Raw genomic sequence first — 16,067 nt, forward strand, 5'->3', positions numbered from 1 at the left:
CGTTGGTGAGGCCTTTGCTCAGCTGATGATGTGAGTGGCCTCAACAAAGGGGCAACATGACATGGGTTAAATGAAATGCATAATTCCTTGGCTCTGGACACTTGACTTCTTGCTTACTAGTCATAAGGAATAGTTTCCAGTACAGCTGCTCCAGATGGTGTTCGTAAGCACTGAAGCAAGGCTGGGCGTCTCCATGCATATCAGTTGCTCAGCTCCTAGTTCCCAGTTAACCCAAGTGTTTCCATCTGGGACCAAAGTAATGGTCTCCTTTTCTGTCTCCTTGTTTATACTCCAACGATATCTTCAAGCTAACTTTTCCAGGCCACCATATGAGAAAATTTTTTTATATTTCAGGGTGCACAACACAGCATCTTTTAACTCTTGAGAAGAGTGGTGAACTCAAAGCATTTTTCAAAGATTTGTTGACTATGCACAGCCTTGTCAGCACCTTTGATCCTTTGAACTGCATCTTATTGCACCTGAACAAAAGAAAACAGTCCTAGTGCCAGCTCACACATCAGAGTTTGTAACTGACAAGCATAATTTGCTCTCTATAAGCATCTCATCTTCAAGCTATTGGCTCACTTTTTAAATCTCTATATCTTTTCTGTATGGTATCCAATTTTTCTGCATCCAAGTCCATTAGACTTGGACCCTCTAATGACTCACCAGTGATTTGTGCAAAGGCAGTCACCTAGTCAAGTCCAAACAGCATTGTGCAGAACTTCATGAGTTTATCATAGCTGAGTAAGTTGGCAAGAGTACAAAGTCACAGTACAGAAGTAGAAGAAATTTTCAAGCATATTAGAGAAAATAGATTCAGTTAACTAGACAAGTTGTGATGAGTGATACTAAAATAGTGGACTGGGTAAGTATCTTAGGCAGGACTATAATAACTCATAGAGTTATTGACCTGACTCTGTTTGTAGCATGCGTAATGTTTGAATACAATAAACATTAAGAACCTGATACACAATTTTCTCAACTATAGCCTATGCATAATAATTCAGTAAACTTTAACTGGATAAGACATTTAACTTGCCTGTGTTTTTCACTATGAGATCATTCAGGATTAAGAAAAGATTGTAGTAATGCTATTGTAGCCATCATTACCTAAAGATAGAAACAATCTGAGATTGATAGAGGGAAGTTAGTATGTGTACATGTATTTGTTTAGACGGATCAAATAAAGCATATTTGATTAGGCAAACCGCTAGAGTGTGGAAAGAACAAAGTTTGTAAGGTAAAAAGTCTTTTCAGGTCTGAAAAGCAGTAGCCCTCTTGAATAAACACAACCTTGGAACAAACTTTGATAACTCAAATAGAGAGGGAAAGGGAATTAAAAGTGTTAAGCAGCATTATGTTCTCTGAGAAGCAGGATGATAGGTGATTTATTTTCTCTGGAACATGGAAGAGGCTAACTGGAGGTTTGAGTGACAATATCTTGAGAATATTCGGATTTTCACTTTCATTGTTTACTCTGTTCATATATTGTAGTCTCTTTAGAGCCCCATATACAAAAACTGTAGGTGTTCTATCAGTCGTTGCCTTAGAAGCCTTGGTCTGCAAAGTACCTAATCACGCAAGATAAATAACTCCACTGCCTAAAGCTACTTCTAAATGATACAGAATAATGATAAAGAATACACTGTTAGCTTTAAACAAAAGTTCTCTGAAAGAAGAATAAAGAAAGTGCTTTTCAGTTGTTTCCCCTTGAGCAATGTATCCAACCCAAATGCAGCACAGAGTGAAGGGAGGACGTGGCAGTAGGTAGCTCCATGTTGCTGCTTAGGTTGCTTTGCTCTGCTTTGAAGTTTTTGACTTGCCTTTGGATTTTTCTGAAATGTTGTATGGGCAGAAATTTAGAGCGCAGGGAGTTCAGACTGAATTATAGATTTGTACAGATATTTAAGCCATGGGCAGTGGTGTGTCTGCCCTATTATGATTTATATGTTTCAAGCTTAGTTTTGGCACAAACCTGAAAATATGCCCTTTTGCATTCATCATACCAGTCAACCAAAACAGAATGCTCAAAGGCATACAAACCCCAGTGGACCTTATGGCCTGATTTGAAAGAACTTCTGCTAGTTTAGCTAGTAAAGATTTTTGGTAGGGTTTTTCCTACATTTTAAAAATTGGATTTAAATTTGTTTTCCGAGTTTGCTTTTGAAGCTTCATAAAAAGTCACCAATTTAGTATGCAGAAATTAAGCTAGATAAATTCTGTTCAAATCAACAAAACACCTGCAGATTTTCCCATAGCAATGGCACTCATTTTAGTCTCTATACTCAATCTAGCTGTAAACTTTTACAAAACTGTCAGGAAGTCAGTATACCTGAGCTCACAACCCTTGTGTCAGATTTGGTTACAATTGACTAACAGGTTCCAAAGCTATTGTGGGATGACCTGACAGATGGATAGTCGTGACACTCATATAAGTTGAATTTCTGTTGGAAATCAGGCTAAACCTACTGATTTTTTTTTTTTCCAGCAGCAACCAAGAAGTATTTATTTCCTTTTGATCCATTGCTGTACAAACCAGGGTCTATGTTCATACTTTCAAACTTTTTCAGTCCTTGGGGTGTATGGTTCTGATGATATAGTATAACTGAAGGCTTAAAGTCTGATTTATTTATGTACAGTTTACAAATAGTGTGGAACAGATTACTGAGAGGCAGCTTCCAAGAGAAAGGAGAGCATGCATACTGTGCTCTTTCAAAATGTTATGTATGTGAATGTGCAGCAAATCAGGTCTTCCCTCTGGTTTGTAAGGGTGAAGATGTGGCTTCTTGGGTCTCTCACACCACTGTTCCCCGTCTGAGGTACAGTTTAAGGTACTGTTCATGTAAGAGAACAGTGAAGGAGTTGTGTCTGCAAAGAGACTACCATTTTATCCACATTTACATTAAGTGTACAAGGGCAGAAAGAAATTTTCCCCCTCTTAACCAGTCTGCATAACATCTGACAGAATATGTGTTCTGACCACCATGTGTCAGTATCTTTTAGTAAGTAGTTACTGAAAAAGATTATTGTTGTCCAGTGGAACATGTGCTCACTGTTACGGTATAAGTGCAGTCTGGAATGAGATCTCCACAGCTTTATGGCAAGGATGATGAACATTTCTCATTTTAACATAACTTTTGGTGTATTTGGTGGGTCACACACTAATAATGCATCTGTCTTATTTCTCCAGTCTCCATTCCACAGTGCTCTCCATCACTCTTACGCAGTTTTCTGTGCTGTCTAGTGCTATGTAGTGCCCAGCCATTTCACAGTGCACATTCCTACTCAGGCCGGTATCTCGCGCTGCTAGGTGTTTCTCTAGCCCTCCATACTGCACAGCGCTGTGCTGCTTAGCACATCTCACCTCAGACTGGGATGGAAACTTGTGAAGTCTCTTACCTTTCTTTCTTTTCTTCCATGTAATAGTTTTGCTTTCAAGGTTTTTGTGTTAGTATTTGGCAATCTTTTACTCCCATCACTGCCTTGATGTCTACATGGCCTTTCTCAGTTTTGTCTGTACTATAATTCTGCCAGAAGAGCATTCTGGTTTATGCTTCTAAACACCAAAGCTCTATCTCTAGTTGGAACATATAGGCACTTCTTAATTGCAAACGAAAAATAATGCCTGTTTAAATTATTGTGCATTAACTTCTTGTATAAGGAAGTTGCTCTGATTTTAGCTTTGCAGTACTAAATGATGCTGTGTGCCTAGATAGGTCTTTTGAGAAGGGATGCAAAGCTGTAGAAAAAACAGCTCTTCCTCTGATCCACTAACCAGATTTAACTAGAGTCTAGTTTGAACATTAGAATAATTTTGATCTTTCTAATTGCAGTTGGCTCAGAGATTCTCCTGTCTGTGCATCTTACCGTGATTACAAATCTATCTCAGAACCAATCATCACCCTTGAGTGCTAAGCTGTTTTGCCCCTAGCTCCCTGATTTACTTAATTGGCTCATGCAAGACATTTAACTTGCAGCCAGTGAGGCACGCAGCTCCTCCTTACACATCAGTGCTCATCAAAACCAGTCAACAAAAGGTTGCTTCCCTGCCTCCACCCTCATCTTTTGGTTTTGTGCTAGCTTTTAATTATGATTTGTCTTTACATAGCTGCGTTGGAGGGGAGTGTTATTGTCACAACATGTTAGTATTTCCTAATTTCTGCTGAAGTTATCTCTGTCATGTATTAAGCTCACTCTGTGCCAAATTATCTTCCACCTTTTGTCAAAGAAATGGTATTATGAGGTTTCCTTCATTCTAAAGTTACCTGGCTGTGATCAACTCTCAATTACGTTTTACTGTTCTGTTCTGGTGTGGGTTGTCTGTGCTGTTAAGCGTAGAGACCGCCTGGGTTAAACAGTGTTATTGACTAGTTGTCATGCAGTGCTCAAGTCTGGCATGGAGAAAATCAAGCTGGAGCAATAAGTGCTGAGGTAAATGATACAAGAGCCACGCAGTTACTGACGCTCAGGGTTACACAAGAGCTTACATTTGGACACAGTGCTAAACCCAAACTGTGTCCGTGTGTTTGTGTCACAGCAGGCCAGGATTTATAAGCCCTCTTGGCGCCTGGTATTCTGGAATGTGGGATGCTAAGGCTGAGCTGGACTGCCAGGACAAGTGCTTATCCAGAACTGATCAATTCTGGGCGAATATTTCTGCTCTGCATTTTTAAATGCATTCCACGGTACCCATACTATTAGGGCTTATTCATTATTGGCACTGTTCAGTATCCCACGTAGAAGAGAAATTACTATAACGAGAGGCAACACAAATCCAAACCAGTAAGCCATATATGTAATCATCTCTGAAACAGATCTAGAGACTCCCATCTCTACAGTATGCACAAAATAACAATTGTCATTAACATTTGTTATACCAGTATCAGACAGTGGTTGCCTCCGGTGACCTGTGAGCCTCAAAAGTGGCCTGTGTAATGTAGAGCTAGTGGGTGTGCAAGTTAGATGCAAATCAAGGAACTGCTTAAGCACAGACTAGTGTTTATTGGGTAGATAACCATCAACAGGTGTGCTTAATGTCAATAATAGATGTCTGGAAGGACTTGCAGGACTACTGTTGCAGGGCTTGCAAAGAGGTAGGTACAGAGCCGTGGTTGAGCAATGGGCATTAGGGTATAAAGTATGGATACTGGAGCTTGGAAGAAGTCACTGAAACTACAAGGCAGCTTAGAATTAAGATGCTTAAACTGAGATCATTAGGCAAGGGCTGCAAGTTTAGAACAAGGGGCATGAGAGAAGAGGTTTGACACTCAGCAGTGTCTGACAACCTCCTCTGTCTTGGTTCTTTCCTGGTGGGTCTCTTGAATATTGGGCTATGTTGGGTTCTGTTAGCTGTGAAACAGGGAGGATGGTTAAAGGAGCTAGGGCAAAGTCAATGTCTCTCGTGTGGCTCCCATAAAGATGAAAAAAAAAAAAAAAAGCTGGATGCCATTAGCGTAAGATCTTCAGATTACATGGAAAGGTTTAGTCATCTTAAAAGAGCAAAGCAGGAACCTAGCAATATACACAAGTTGTTACACTAATATGGTATGTACACCATTTGGGAAGTCCAACTATGTCCCCCTACAAATACATTAATGCAAGGAAATTTGGAGCATAGGTGCTGGCAAAAACAAGCAGTTACCAAAGATGTCAGGGGTTCCTAGACTTTATGCTCTAAGGTTTAGATTCTGTGTTGTAGTAATCAAGTTGTGTTTTATTTGAAACTGTGAGTCATTATTCATGCTGAAACATGCCCTTCACAAATTACCTTTCAAAGGCAGAAAAATCCACAGGTTATTTTTACATAGTTCTGTTTTGTTTTGCCTTTCTTGGCAAAGTAACCAGGTAGTTTGGTAATAAAGTTACAAATAAATTGTTAAATTTTGTTTTAAAATAACACATCTGGTCATAGAACAGTTTTATTCAGCCTTTTTGATTTTGTTATTTCCTTCTTTTACTCTCATATTAATTTTTGTTTTCCTTTCCCAGAGAGTCCTTGTTGTGACATTCCTGTCTTATTAGTATTTTCATCAGCTTGTTAAAAGTAACCCATATAAAAAATTAAGAATATCATCAGTGCGTAGCAGCTTCTTAAGTGTTATTTAAAGTCACCTTCCTGCTCATTGGTTTATCCAAAATAGTTATAAGCTGAGCTGTGATGAGATGTTTTCTCTTCCTTTTTCTTCTTGCAGACTGCAAATGATAACCTACATGCAGACAATGAGCATGAACTCAGAAGAGATAAAGAAAGCTATCTCTGTGCAGTGTGCCTGGATGTTTATTTCAATCCTTACATGTGCTATCCATGCCACCACGTCTTTTGTGAACCTTGCTTAAGAGTGCTTGCCAAAGACAATCCAGCCAGCACGCCATGTCCCCTGTGTCGCACTACAATTGCCAGAGTCTTTTTTCAAACAGGTATAAAAATCAAAGTTTTTACAATACAGAAGAATATTTGTAGCTTTCCTTCCTGTATTCCTGGCCTGAGTAAATATGTAGTTAAAAGTATAATAAAACCCTGCTAACAAAATAAAGTCATAAAATGAAGAAATAAATAATATGCAATGATCTGCATTATAAATGCATGCAGAGGAGAATTTTGTGCTGTTAGTCCACTGTGAGGTTTTTTTGCATTTAACTCTTCCTAGGAGTACTCCACACAGGCTTTCTTCTTTGGTAAGAAACTATTCCGGATGCGTATTTTACAGCTTTCTGATTTTTGAACTGAGGTTCTGATATTTTGCATTTCTTTGGTATCTTCTTGCAAAATAATCACAAACTCCAAACATAATAAACAGTTTTTCAAAACGTCCTACCGAAAAAGTTTTTAAAAAATTACTAACTTAATGACACACACACAAAAATACTCTTCTCTTGTTTTTATGGCTTTAATTTAGCTACAAGTAAAAATAAAAGGCTGGCAGAACTATAGAATTCTCCTAACTAATCTTGTTTTTGAATTCTCCCTTCCTGGCCTCTTAACCCTCATCTCTAGTGTTCCTGACTTTTAGCAATAGGAAAACATGGTTGGGTAAGTGGTGTTTGATGTCAAAATGGGTACAGAGATAGAGGGCAAGTAGTACTGTAGATGGGATACCTGCACAAGTCAGTCATTTCTGCCTGGAACTTAAGTGAATTCAAGCACCATGGATAAAATTGCACTATGATATCTGGAGCTAGGCCCTTTACAGCACTTGAAACTATGCATAGACAGGTCACAAAGTAACAGAAATAACTCAGCCATGCAGGAGTTTTTGTTTATTTTTGCATGCTGCAGCAATCCTCTTTAAACTAGGACAGTGCTGTGATGATGACAGGTTGGGGATGCAAATTAAAGTATGATTTCACATTGATCAGCAGAGCTGCCCAGCTTCTCTTTCTGGTTGTGCACAGACTCTTCCTCTGCACAGGCACAACTTTGTATAATTTGACGGCAGACCCATTTAAGGAACTGACTGGGCTAAATAAGAATTAGTTTGGGTGGGAAGGAGGGAATTTTCAGACAAACTAATTTCCCCAGGGTGGTTCACTGGGGAGCAGCTGTTGGCCAGAGTTAAGGACTGAGTATGTTAGCACTGCAGCAAAGAAAATGGATGGAACGCTGCAGCCTGAGCACTCTCAGCACCCTGCCTGGCTGGTGTATAGAGGTTTCAAGCTGTTCTCATTTGATTTGCTTAATGTTTGATGCTCCTTTGAATTTGATGTACAGATGAAGTGTATTTCATCAACAGATAATTGCTTTTAGTTGTGGTAGGGCTATTCAAATTTAAAAAGAGCTATTTTACAGATTTGGTGCAGTAAAATACTACTGGGAGGGCACAAGGAGAGAATATAGGTGCTTGCTAAAATTATTTGCAAAACTTTTCAACACAATAAAAGTACAGTCATTTAAGAGAAATATTGTCAGTATTATTTGTAGCCTTTGAGTATTTAATATACAATGTGTAAAAATATTTGATGTGAGAGGTTAAGTTTTCCCTGCTAATTACTAGCTTGGCAACTCTCTCTGTTATCAACAGATCACTTATTTTCTGTGTTAGGAAAATTAGGTTATTTTAAAATTGTTTTCCATTTGTGTTGCAATGGATAGGATAATTTTGACAGTTTTGAGTTGCAGTCCATGTAGATATTTCCCCAAATTATATCCCAAGAAACTGATGATTTCTTCAGATTAGTAAATTCTGTCAACTCTTACAGTGTATCATTAATCATTCTACAAATGTGTTCTTAATTCCTGTCAATCCACATTTTAAAAATCTCCCCCAAAATTTCATACTCTTCCTCTCTCCTTGCATTACTGACAGTTACTGGGTGATGGTCTTAAAAAAAAACAAACAAAAAAAAACAAACAAAAAACCAAAACTGGGAATTAATACCACAGTCAGTTTGATAGATGTCATTTTCATTCATGGAGGACATCATAGTTTTGTAAGTTAAATAGCCTGATTTCTTATGTACTTCACTTAGCTAGTTATTGACATCATCTTTCCTAAATGCTTTTTTCCAGAGGAACAGAAATAAAACAGCATAAGACTTTTTCTTGCTATATCTGGAAATGCTTGAGTTTATGTGATTGTAAAACAATTTAAGAGATCTTATAATCAGAAAAAGTATTACACAGTAGATACTGCATTTTTATTTTGTAGTATAAACATATGCAAATTATTGCTATATTTACAGCATTGGCGTATATGTTCTTTCCAATTAATTATTGTAGAACTGAACAACTCCATCAAATCTTTTTTCCCTATGGAATATTTGAAGTTAAAAGAACATTTTCAAAAATCAAATTCTGCAAAATGGCCTCTACCAAGCTGTAAGAAAGCCTTCACAGTTTTTGAAGGTAAGTTTTTTAATTTTTCCCTAAACTTCAGTCAGTCTTGAGTATAATATTTGAAAATAAGTCTCTAGCTCATACATGACATAGGAAATCAGAGATGGATGGTTATTAAAGTAAGCTGAGTTAAATTCTCTTGGGTGACTCATACACAGTGCTCTGAATTGAAAGATAAACTGCAAATTGTAAATAGACAATTTGTGTATGCAGCTTTTTATTTATTGTTAAATCTTTAATTTTGTGCACATTATCAGGATAATTGTATGTAGTTTCCTGTTTGGAAAAATTTGTGTCTGCATAGTGGAATGAAGAAAATAACTCTGGGAGAAAAGTTGCTAGTTCTGAGTGTGGTCAATAGAGACCTCTCCAAAAAGAAATCAGAATCAGTCTTTTATGAAAGAAGTCATATTAAAAAGTTAGAATAATATCATATATATTGTTCTGTATTGCTTGTTTTATACACATTAAATGCAGTAAAGGGTGTGGGTGTTTTATCTTAATTTCCTGCTTATTGTGTGAAGAAAACTTCATCTTCTTGTTGCTACTTTAACACTTAAATATTTCCAAGGTTATTAACTGTTTGTTAACTCAAAAACATTGTTACACTACTGAAATGTGGGATTCAGTACTTACCCATGTTTCCTTGTTTTCAGTCTAATGGCCTTTTTCACCAGGACTCACCTACGTTTACTTCTATAGTTACTTTCTGCAGTGTTGAGTCTTGCTAGCAGATATATTTTTCCTGTTTGTAACAACACAGATTTCTTCTAAAAGTACGTGGAAAAAATAGAAGGACATCCTTTTTATGTTCCTTTTGTGAGTCTACCCAGGCCTTTCTACAAGTCAAATTTAATAAATTCTGATCCTCCACTTACAAAGCTGAGTCACACAAGGGCATGATTTGATAATGAAAATAACAAGAAATGCTTCTAGCTTTAAAAAATGAGCAGACTTGAGAAGTTTGAGGACTGGCAGATCATCTTTGGTATCACTTAGAGGGGAAGCTTTTGGCAGGAAACACAAAGATGAGGATTTCCTTTCTCTAAGAGCAGTTAATATAGTGTGGATGTTGATGCTGAGCTTATTGATGCTGAGCTTACTGGCTTATTGTAATACATTATGTATGTGACATATATGTTGCCCAATTTCATATGAATTATGTCTTTCATAAATATGAGAAGCTACCATGCTGAGCTTTGTACAAAATAGAAATAATTAAAAATAAAAGGAAGATCTGGAGAGGTCATACAGCTTCCATATTGTGCTACCTGAAAATTGAGCGTGGCATTCCACAAAGGTAATTCAGAATGTGGGACTGATATGTCTCCAAAGGATAGCCTAAAAGTCCAGAGCTAGCCTGTGAAGAGAGTGTTACACCTGGCAGAAATTATGACTACTCAGTTATTTCTATTGGTTCATCAGTGCAGTGAAGGGAATCAAATTCTAGCTGATCTGCATGTCGTCAGGATTGCTTGTTTCCTCTTAACCATGACGTTATAAGGCTGCTGTACCAGGAATATTGATAGCTATAATTGTGCAACAGCAAAGGTTGTGATATCATGGCCATGACAAAAAAGCATAGTGTAGCCTTTCTTCATTTATTTCTTGACATGTCCCTGAATGGATGTTAGATTGGCATCTTTAGTTCTACTTAGGGAGCCACGTGTTCATCCTGGCCAGTAAAACAAACTAAGAACATTTTAGACCTCTTACACAGTCATGGTCCCACAACTGTTTCAGAGGGACCCAAATGAACTTGCAGGGTAGTTAGAAGTGCCACACTTTTCACCCTGCCCTTACAAATTCCAAAAGTATTTTAAGAATGTTGTTTTCTGAAGATGCTTGAAAAACATGGCTGTGTTTAGGGTAAGAGGCCAAGTCCTCTCATCCGTTAATAGCTGGTTAAAAGATACCGAACAAAGGATGGAAATAAACGATACATTTTTCTCACTGGAGGGACATTAGCAGTCAGGTCCTAGATGGGTGTATGGTACAGTTTGTACTATCCAGCGTGTTTGTTACTAGAAATGGAGGTGGTAACACTTGCTTACAGTACTGAAATATTCAGGATAATAAAAATGAGAGCCAAGTGCAAGCACTGGCAGAAGACTGTCATGATACTGAGTAATCTTTGGTAATGTTTACATTGTTTTCTTTTTGTGACAGAAGGAAGCAGTAAACTGGGAGGGTACAGAGGAGATAAATAAGAATGTTGGGTTTAAATTACTTCCTGATGAGAAATATGTAAATAGACTAGAATGCTTCAGCCAAAACAAGAGATGACTAAAGAAGGATGATGATAGAGGTAATTAAAATCATGAGAGGCATGGCAGAAGTGAATGGACTGCTGTTATTCACTGTCTCATAATAAAAGAACTAGAGGACATTACATAAAATTATCATTACCCCAGAGTATGGGTTCAAATAATGGCAGATTCTGGGAAGAAAAATGGAGTAAAGTGTATTAAACTCAAAGATACCACATTTACCTGTGGAGATCCTTGAACTGCAGGTCCCTGGGAACTGAGAGAGAAAACCAGGAAAGTAATGCAGTATGCTTGCCCTGTTCTTATGTTCTTTCCTTGCCATTCACCAATTCCTGATTGTTTGACTTTGTTAGAGAAAGAACGATAAGGTAGCAAGACCATTAGTCTACTCTCAGGATGCCTGTTCTTAGGAGATATCCTACAATTTGATGACAATGGTGTCTTTGATTATGATGTTAACTTAGGCATTGTAAAAGGATTTTATGTATTTATCAAATAAGATTACATAAATATTTATTATTTGCCCTCCAAAGACAATTAAGAACAATACATAATCCTCGTTAAACCACACTAGGTAAACTTTGTATTCCTAGCTTTTTGAAGTGGTCATCTTTCATCACAGAATCTGTTTAGAGCATAAAATATCTCTTGGTTTTAATTTTTTAAGTTTTGTGTGAGATTCTGCTAAGACTAGTTCAGGTGCTGATAAGTCTCTGTGAACAAGTGGAAGCAAAGATGCCTCCTGTCTTTATCACTGGCAGGAATTAGCAAGTATCTTTCTATGCATTTTAGTGGAATGATCTTTGCCAGCTATTCCAAATAGAGTGGCATAAAGATAAATAGTGGCCACTGAGCAATGGCAAGTAGAATTGGTTATATTCCTAATTAGCTGTGAACCACTTATTGGTTCACAGGTATTGGTAAAGGTTATGTTAGACATGCTTCCCCAGCACACTCCCCCAATCCACTTAGCACTAGAATGCACTGCACATAGAAGAGCAGTTTGTACTGAAGTAGCTGCTAAAGAGTCTCAGCTCTGCTGGTGTAAACACATCTTGCCTTGAAAGTTAAGTTTGGCTGGTGTTCAGTCCTTTCATCAGATGCCTCATAGAAATCCCATTTACTGCATGAATAACAAAGGATTTTTGGCTGAGAATAGATTGCAGAGATACCAGTTGGCTGGTATCAATGACTTAATAGAGAAAAAATTAGAATGATCACGTACATTGTTTCTTGCTAACTGACATGCCCGTGGTTTCTGTTTCATACATCTGTACCAGTGACACAACTCGATCTACACCATTCCAAAATTAGGACATGAATGAGAGTTCAGTTGGATTCTAGAGCACTTATTAGGTAGAAAACTGCCAAGAATTTTGGAGGAACATGCTACTTGCGTAGTGTAATTATAACAAGTTACGCAACATTTTTTGGGCAAGGCAGAGTTTTAGGGATGCCTAAAAGTGAAAAAAAAAAAAAAAAACCTGAGATTTGAATCTGATGAAGGACAAAAGAGGAAGCAGGAAAGTACTCAAGGTGACGTGTGAGAATAATAAGCAAGAAAAAGTGATCATATTTTTATTAGATCAGAGCCAGATTAATACCTTCCCAAAGAAGCAAGAGATGAGCAAACAGTGGAATAAAGTCAGGACATCTCAGAGACTTTTGGTGAATATCTTAGCTGAGTAGGTAAAGATAGATGTTTGAAATGGTGTCACAAAAAGTCAGAATAAAGAATTTCTTCCTAATATCTAATCTAAACCTACCCTCTTTTGGCTTAAAGCCATTACCCCTCGTCCTGTCACTGCACTCCCTGATAAAGAGTCTCTCCCCATCTCTCCTGTAGCCCCCTTGAAGTACTGGAAGGCTGCTCCCCGGAGCCTTCTCTTGTCTAGGCGGAACAACCCCAACTGTCTCAGCCTGTCCCTGTATGGGAGATGCTCCAGTCCCCTGACTATCTTCATGGCCCTCCTCTGAACTCACTCCAACAGGTCCATGTCCTTCTTATGTTGGGTGCCCCAGAGCTGGACTCCAGGTGGGGTCTCACAAGAGCAGAGTAGAGGGGGAGGATCACCTCCTTTGAGTACTGTCAGCATCAGACAACTTTCAGTTCAGAAAAACTATGCTAGCTTTCTCAAGATATAGTCCTGTGCTTTGTACTTTGTATTTTTCATTTTCTGGAGGAATTAATTTGCTCAGATTGGAAGAAAGATTTTTTGGGCTTGACATTAACTAAAGCTGAATATGAATTTGCTTGAAGACAATGGCATGGCTCCAGTATAGGTCATTCACTAGTTTCTCTGGAGGAATTAAGAGAGGTGTGTTGCCAGACAGCAACATTTGCAAATAAACTAAATGTAGATATACACAGCTTTGTCTTAAACAGGGGTGTGGTGAGGCCTTGGCATACCTGTCTTTTGTATTCCTTCTGACCTTTGCTGTCAGACTGACTCTTGTCTTAAAACAAGTAGAGCCAATTAATGAATTTATTTTTAAGAAAGTATTTGCATTACTGTTATCTTACTGTGTTCCACTGAAATTGACTTAAAACATTAGTTATTATTAATGTATAACAAAACTCTGCAAAGTTTTTGTTAAATTATCTTTAGTATTAAATCAATATTATTTTTTTAACAAAATAGAGCAATCCTGTAAGTCAAGAAATAAACATCTAAACAGAATTGAGCAGTATGCCAAGTTAGCATTCACAATAGGGACAAGCATCAGTATCAGATCCTTTTTAAATGCTATTGTATACTTATTCAGTCATCTTGAGCTATTATACTAAGCCTATCTAAAAATATCAATAGCTTTCCCTCTACGTGTTTTGTATGGTAGCAGTCCAAACAAATGGAACCTGAAAGGATTTAAATAGTTAGGGAGGAGTTCTAGGTCAGAATGAAACTAGAGGGAGATGATACCATTACAGCAATATGATACAGAAGGGTGAAGGCTCCTATGATGATAATTTATCAGAAGTTGCTGACAGCTGAAATACAGTGTTTGATCAGCTGGGAAGATGACAAACATAAAGAAAACATAAACTTGCAACAGTAAGTGATTTAATGGAGAGAGAGTGGAATAGAAATGTAAAATAGGAAAAAAAATAGAATATTCTGAATGCTTTTTAAAATTAATTTTTTGTATGGATTATTGGTGCACATACCATGGAAGGTTAAATGCTTCAGGTTGCTGTTTGAGATTCCCTGGTTTTCGTTGTTGGCACTGTCATGGCAAGGAGAGAATTGTCCACAAGTTAAATCCATTGTTAAGATACAGTTTACCTACATGCAAGCATGAACAAAAGTGATAACAAATCCCCATCTTAAGGGCAAATGTATGAAAATTACTTTAACTATAATATGTATGTCATCAGTATAAATGTACAAAACTTACTTTAAAATTAAAGGAAGACAATTTAAGGTCTAGAATGTATGCAAACTGTGCATTTAGATCCATTACATAATCTCACAGGGAGACCATGCAGCTTCATTTCTTCATATCAGTCATCAGACTATATGGATTGCAGTCAGAACAGGTATGGTGAAGGGGAGGGCAGCTAAAGAAGCCAATGTTTCATTTTTTCACAGAGCTAGTTTGCACCTTGAAAAGCAAGAACCTGCATTTCAATTACTGTGTATTATTTTTATTTTTTTGACCCTTAATTGAATTTTGAAATAAAGTGGTTTCAAAACAGAGTATGTTTTGCTATAAATAATTTTAAAAACCTGTTATATGATGTCCTACCTGTTTGGTACTTAGTGTGTTATGGTTTAAGTTTAGGGGAAGAAAGAAAACAAACAAATAATTCACTCAGTTACTTTAAAAAAAAGTGGATCTTAGCACTTAAACTAGCCAATTAGCTTGTGTTTGTGATTATTAATAATTATAAAACAATCACAGATGTAAGAAGGACATGGACCTGTTGGAGCGAGTCCAGAGGAGGGCCACAAAGATGGTCAGAGGGCTGGAGCACCTTTGGTACAAGGACAGGCTGAGAGGGTTGGTATTGTTCAGTCTGGAGAAGAGAAGACTCTGGAGGGCCTTTATAGCAGCCTTCCTGTACTTCAAGGGGGCTGATAAGAAAGAGGGAGACTTATTACCAGGGCCCGTAGTGATAGGACAAGGGGTAATGGTTTTAAACTGAAAGGGGGTAGGTTTAGATTAGATATTGGGAAGAAATGTTTAGACCATCATGTCAGTTTAGTCACACTTGGATGTATATGGATATAAGGCGCTGGCAGACAGTGAGAGCCCATGGGTGAAATTAGAAGGGCAAGAGCAGAGAATTATTCAAAGAGAGTGGAGAGGAAGTGAGAGGAAGGTAGGAGTAGGATAGCAAGGGAGGTTTGGGAAGATGATTGGACTTCTCAGTGAGAAAGGCCTTGAAAGGGGATGGTGGAAATTTTAGCACAGGAAAGCTGGAGGTTCTGGTGTCCATCCTCGGGCAAGACAAGTTTGAAATTTAAGGCAATTTTGAAATGAGACAATAGGTGTGCACAGCTGAAATATCTGAGGCAGGAGAGTAGCGAGGTTCAAGCTTTTCATACAGGAGGAGGAGAAAAGCTATAACTCTGGATCTGAGAAGGATGATGATTGAGTTGAGCAGCCTTGGTTTGGGGAAGGAACTGGATGCTCTGGGGACTTGAGTTTGGTGGAGGACTTGAGACTGAGTTAGAGCTTGGGATATGAGATCAGGAGTTGATGGGACATGCTTGCAGGCATCCACACAGGATAAACCCCGTCTAGCAATATATGCTTTTGTTGTTGTTGGATATACTGAACTCAGCTCATTTTAACTGGCAAATCTTGTAATTTAGCTCTTATATTATCATAACCATAATATGATGCTGCATGTTGTCCATATGGAGAAGGCTGGTGTTTATTCGAGAAGTTTGGGACAATACCTCATTTTTAAAAGCCCTATAAAAACACTTTATCCTTGAAAAAAAAGTATAGAA

At 37.8% G+C, this 16,067-nt stretch overlaps 1 protein-coding gene across 1 annotated transcript in view; it reads left to right on the forward strand.

The window, feature by feature from the left end:
- Positions 1-841: 841 nt before the first annotated feature.
- LOC104464570 (E3 ubiquitin-protein ligase RNF180-like) overlaps positions 842-16,067 on the forward strand; it is a 21,151-nt gene continuing 5,925 nt past the window's right edge. The window contains exons 1-4 of the mRNA XM_010077318.1: positions 842-868; positions 6,195-6,420; positions 8,720-8,849; positions 10,805-10,822. Of these exons, the coding sequence (XP_010075620.1) occupies positions 842-868; positions 6,195-6,420; positions 8,720-8,849; positions 10,805-10,822 (401 nt within the window). The remainder of the gene's footprint in view (positions 869-6,194; positions 6,421-8,719; positions 8,850-10,804; positions 10,823-16,067) is intronic.

Source organism: Pterocles gutturalis, unplaced genomic scaffold, assembly GCF_000699245.1.
Source record: "Pterocles gutturalis isolate BGI_N339 unplaced genomic scaffold, ASM69924v1 scaffold35188, whole genome shotgun sequence".
Classification (NCBI taxonomy): domain Eukaryota; kingdom Metazoa; phylum Chordata; class Aves; order Pterocliformes; family Pteroclidae; genus Pterocles; species Pterocles gutturalis.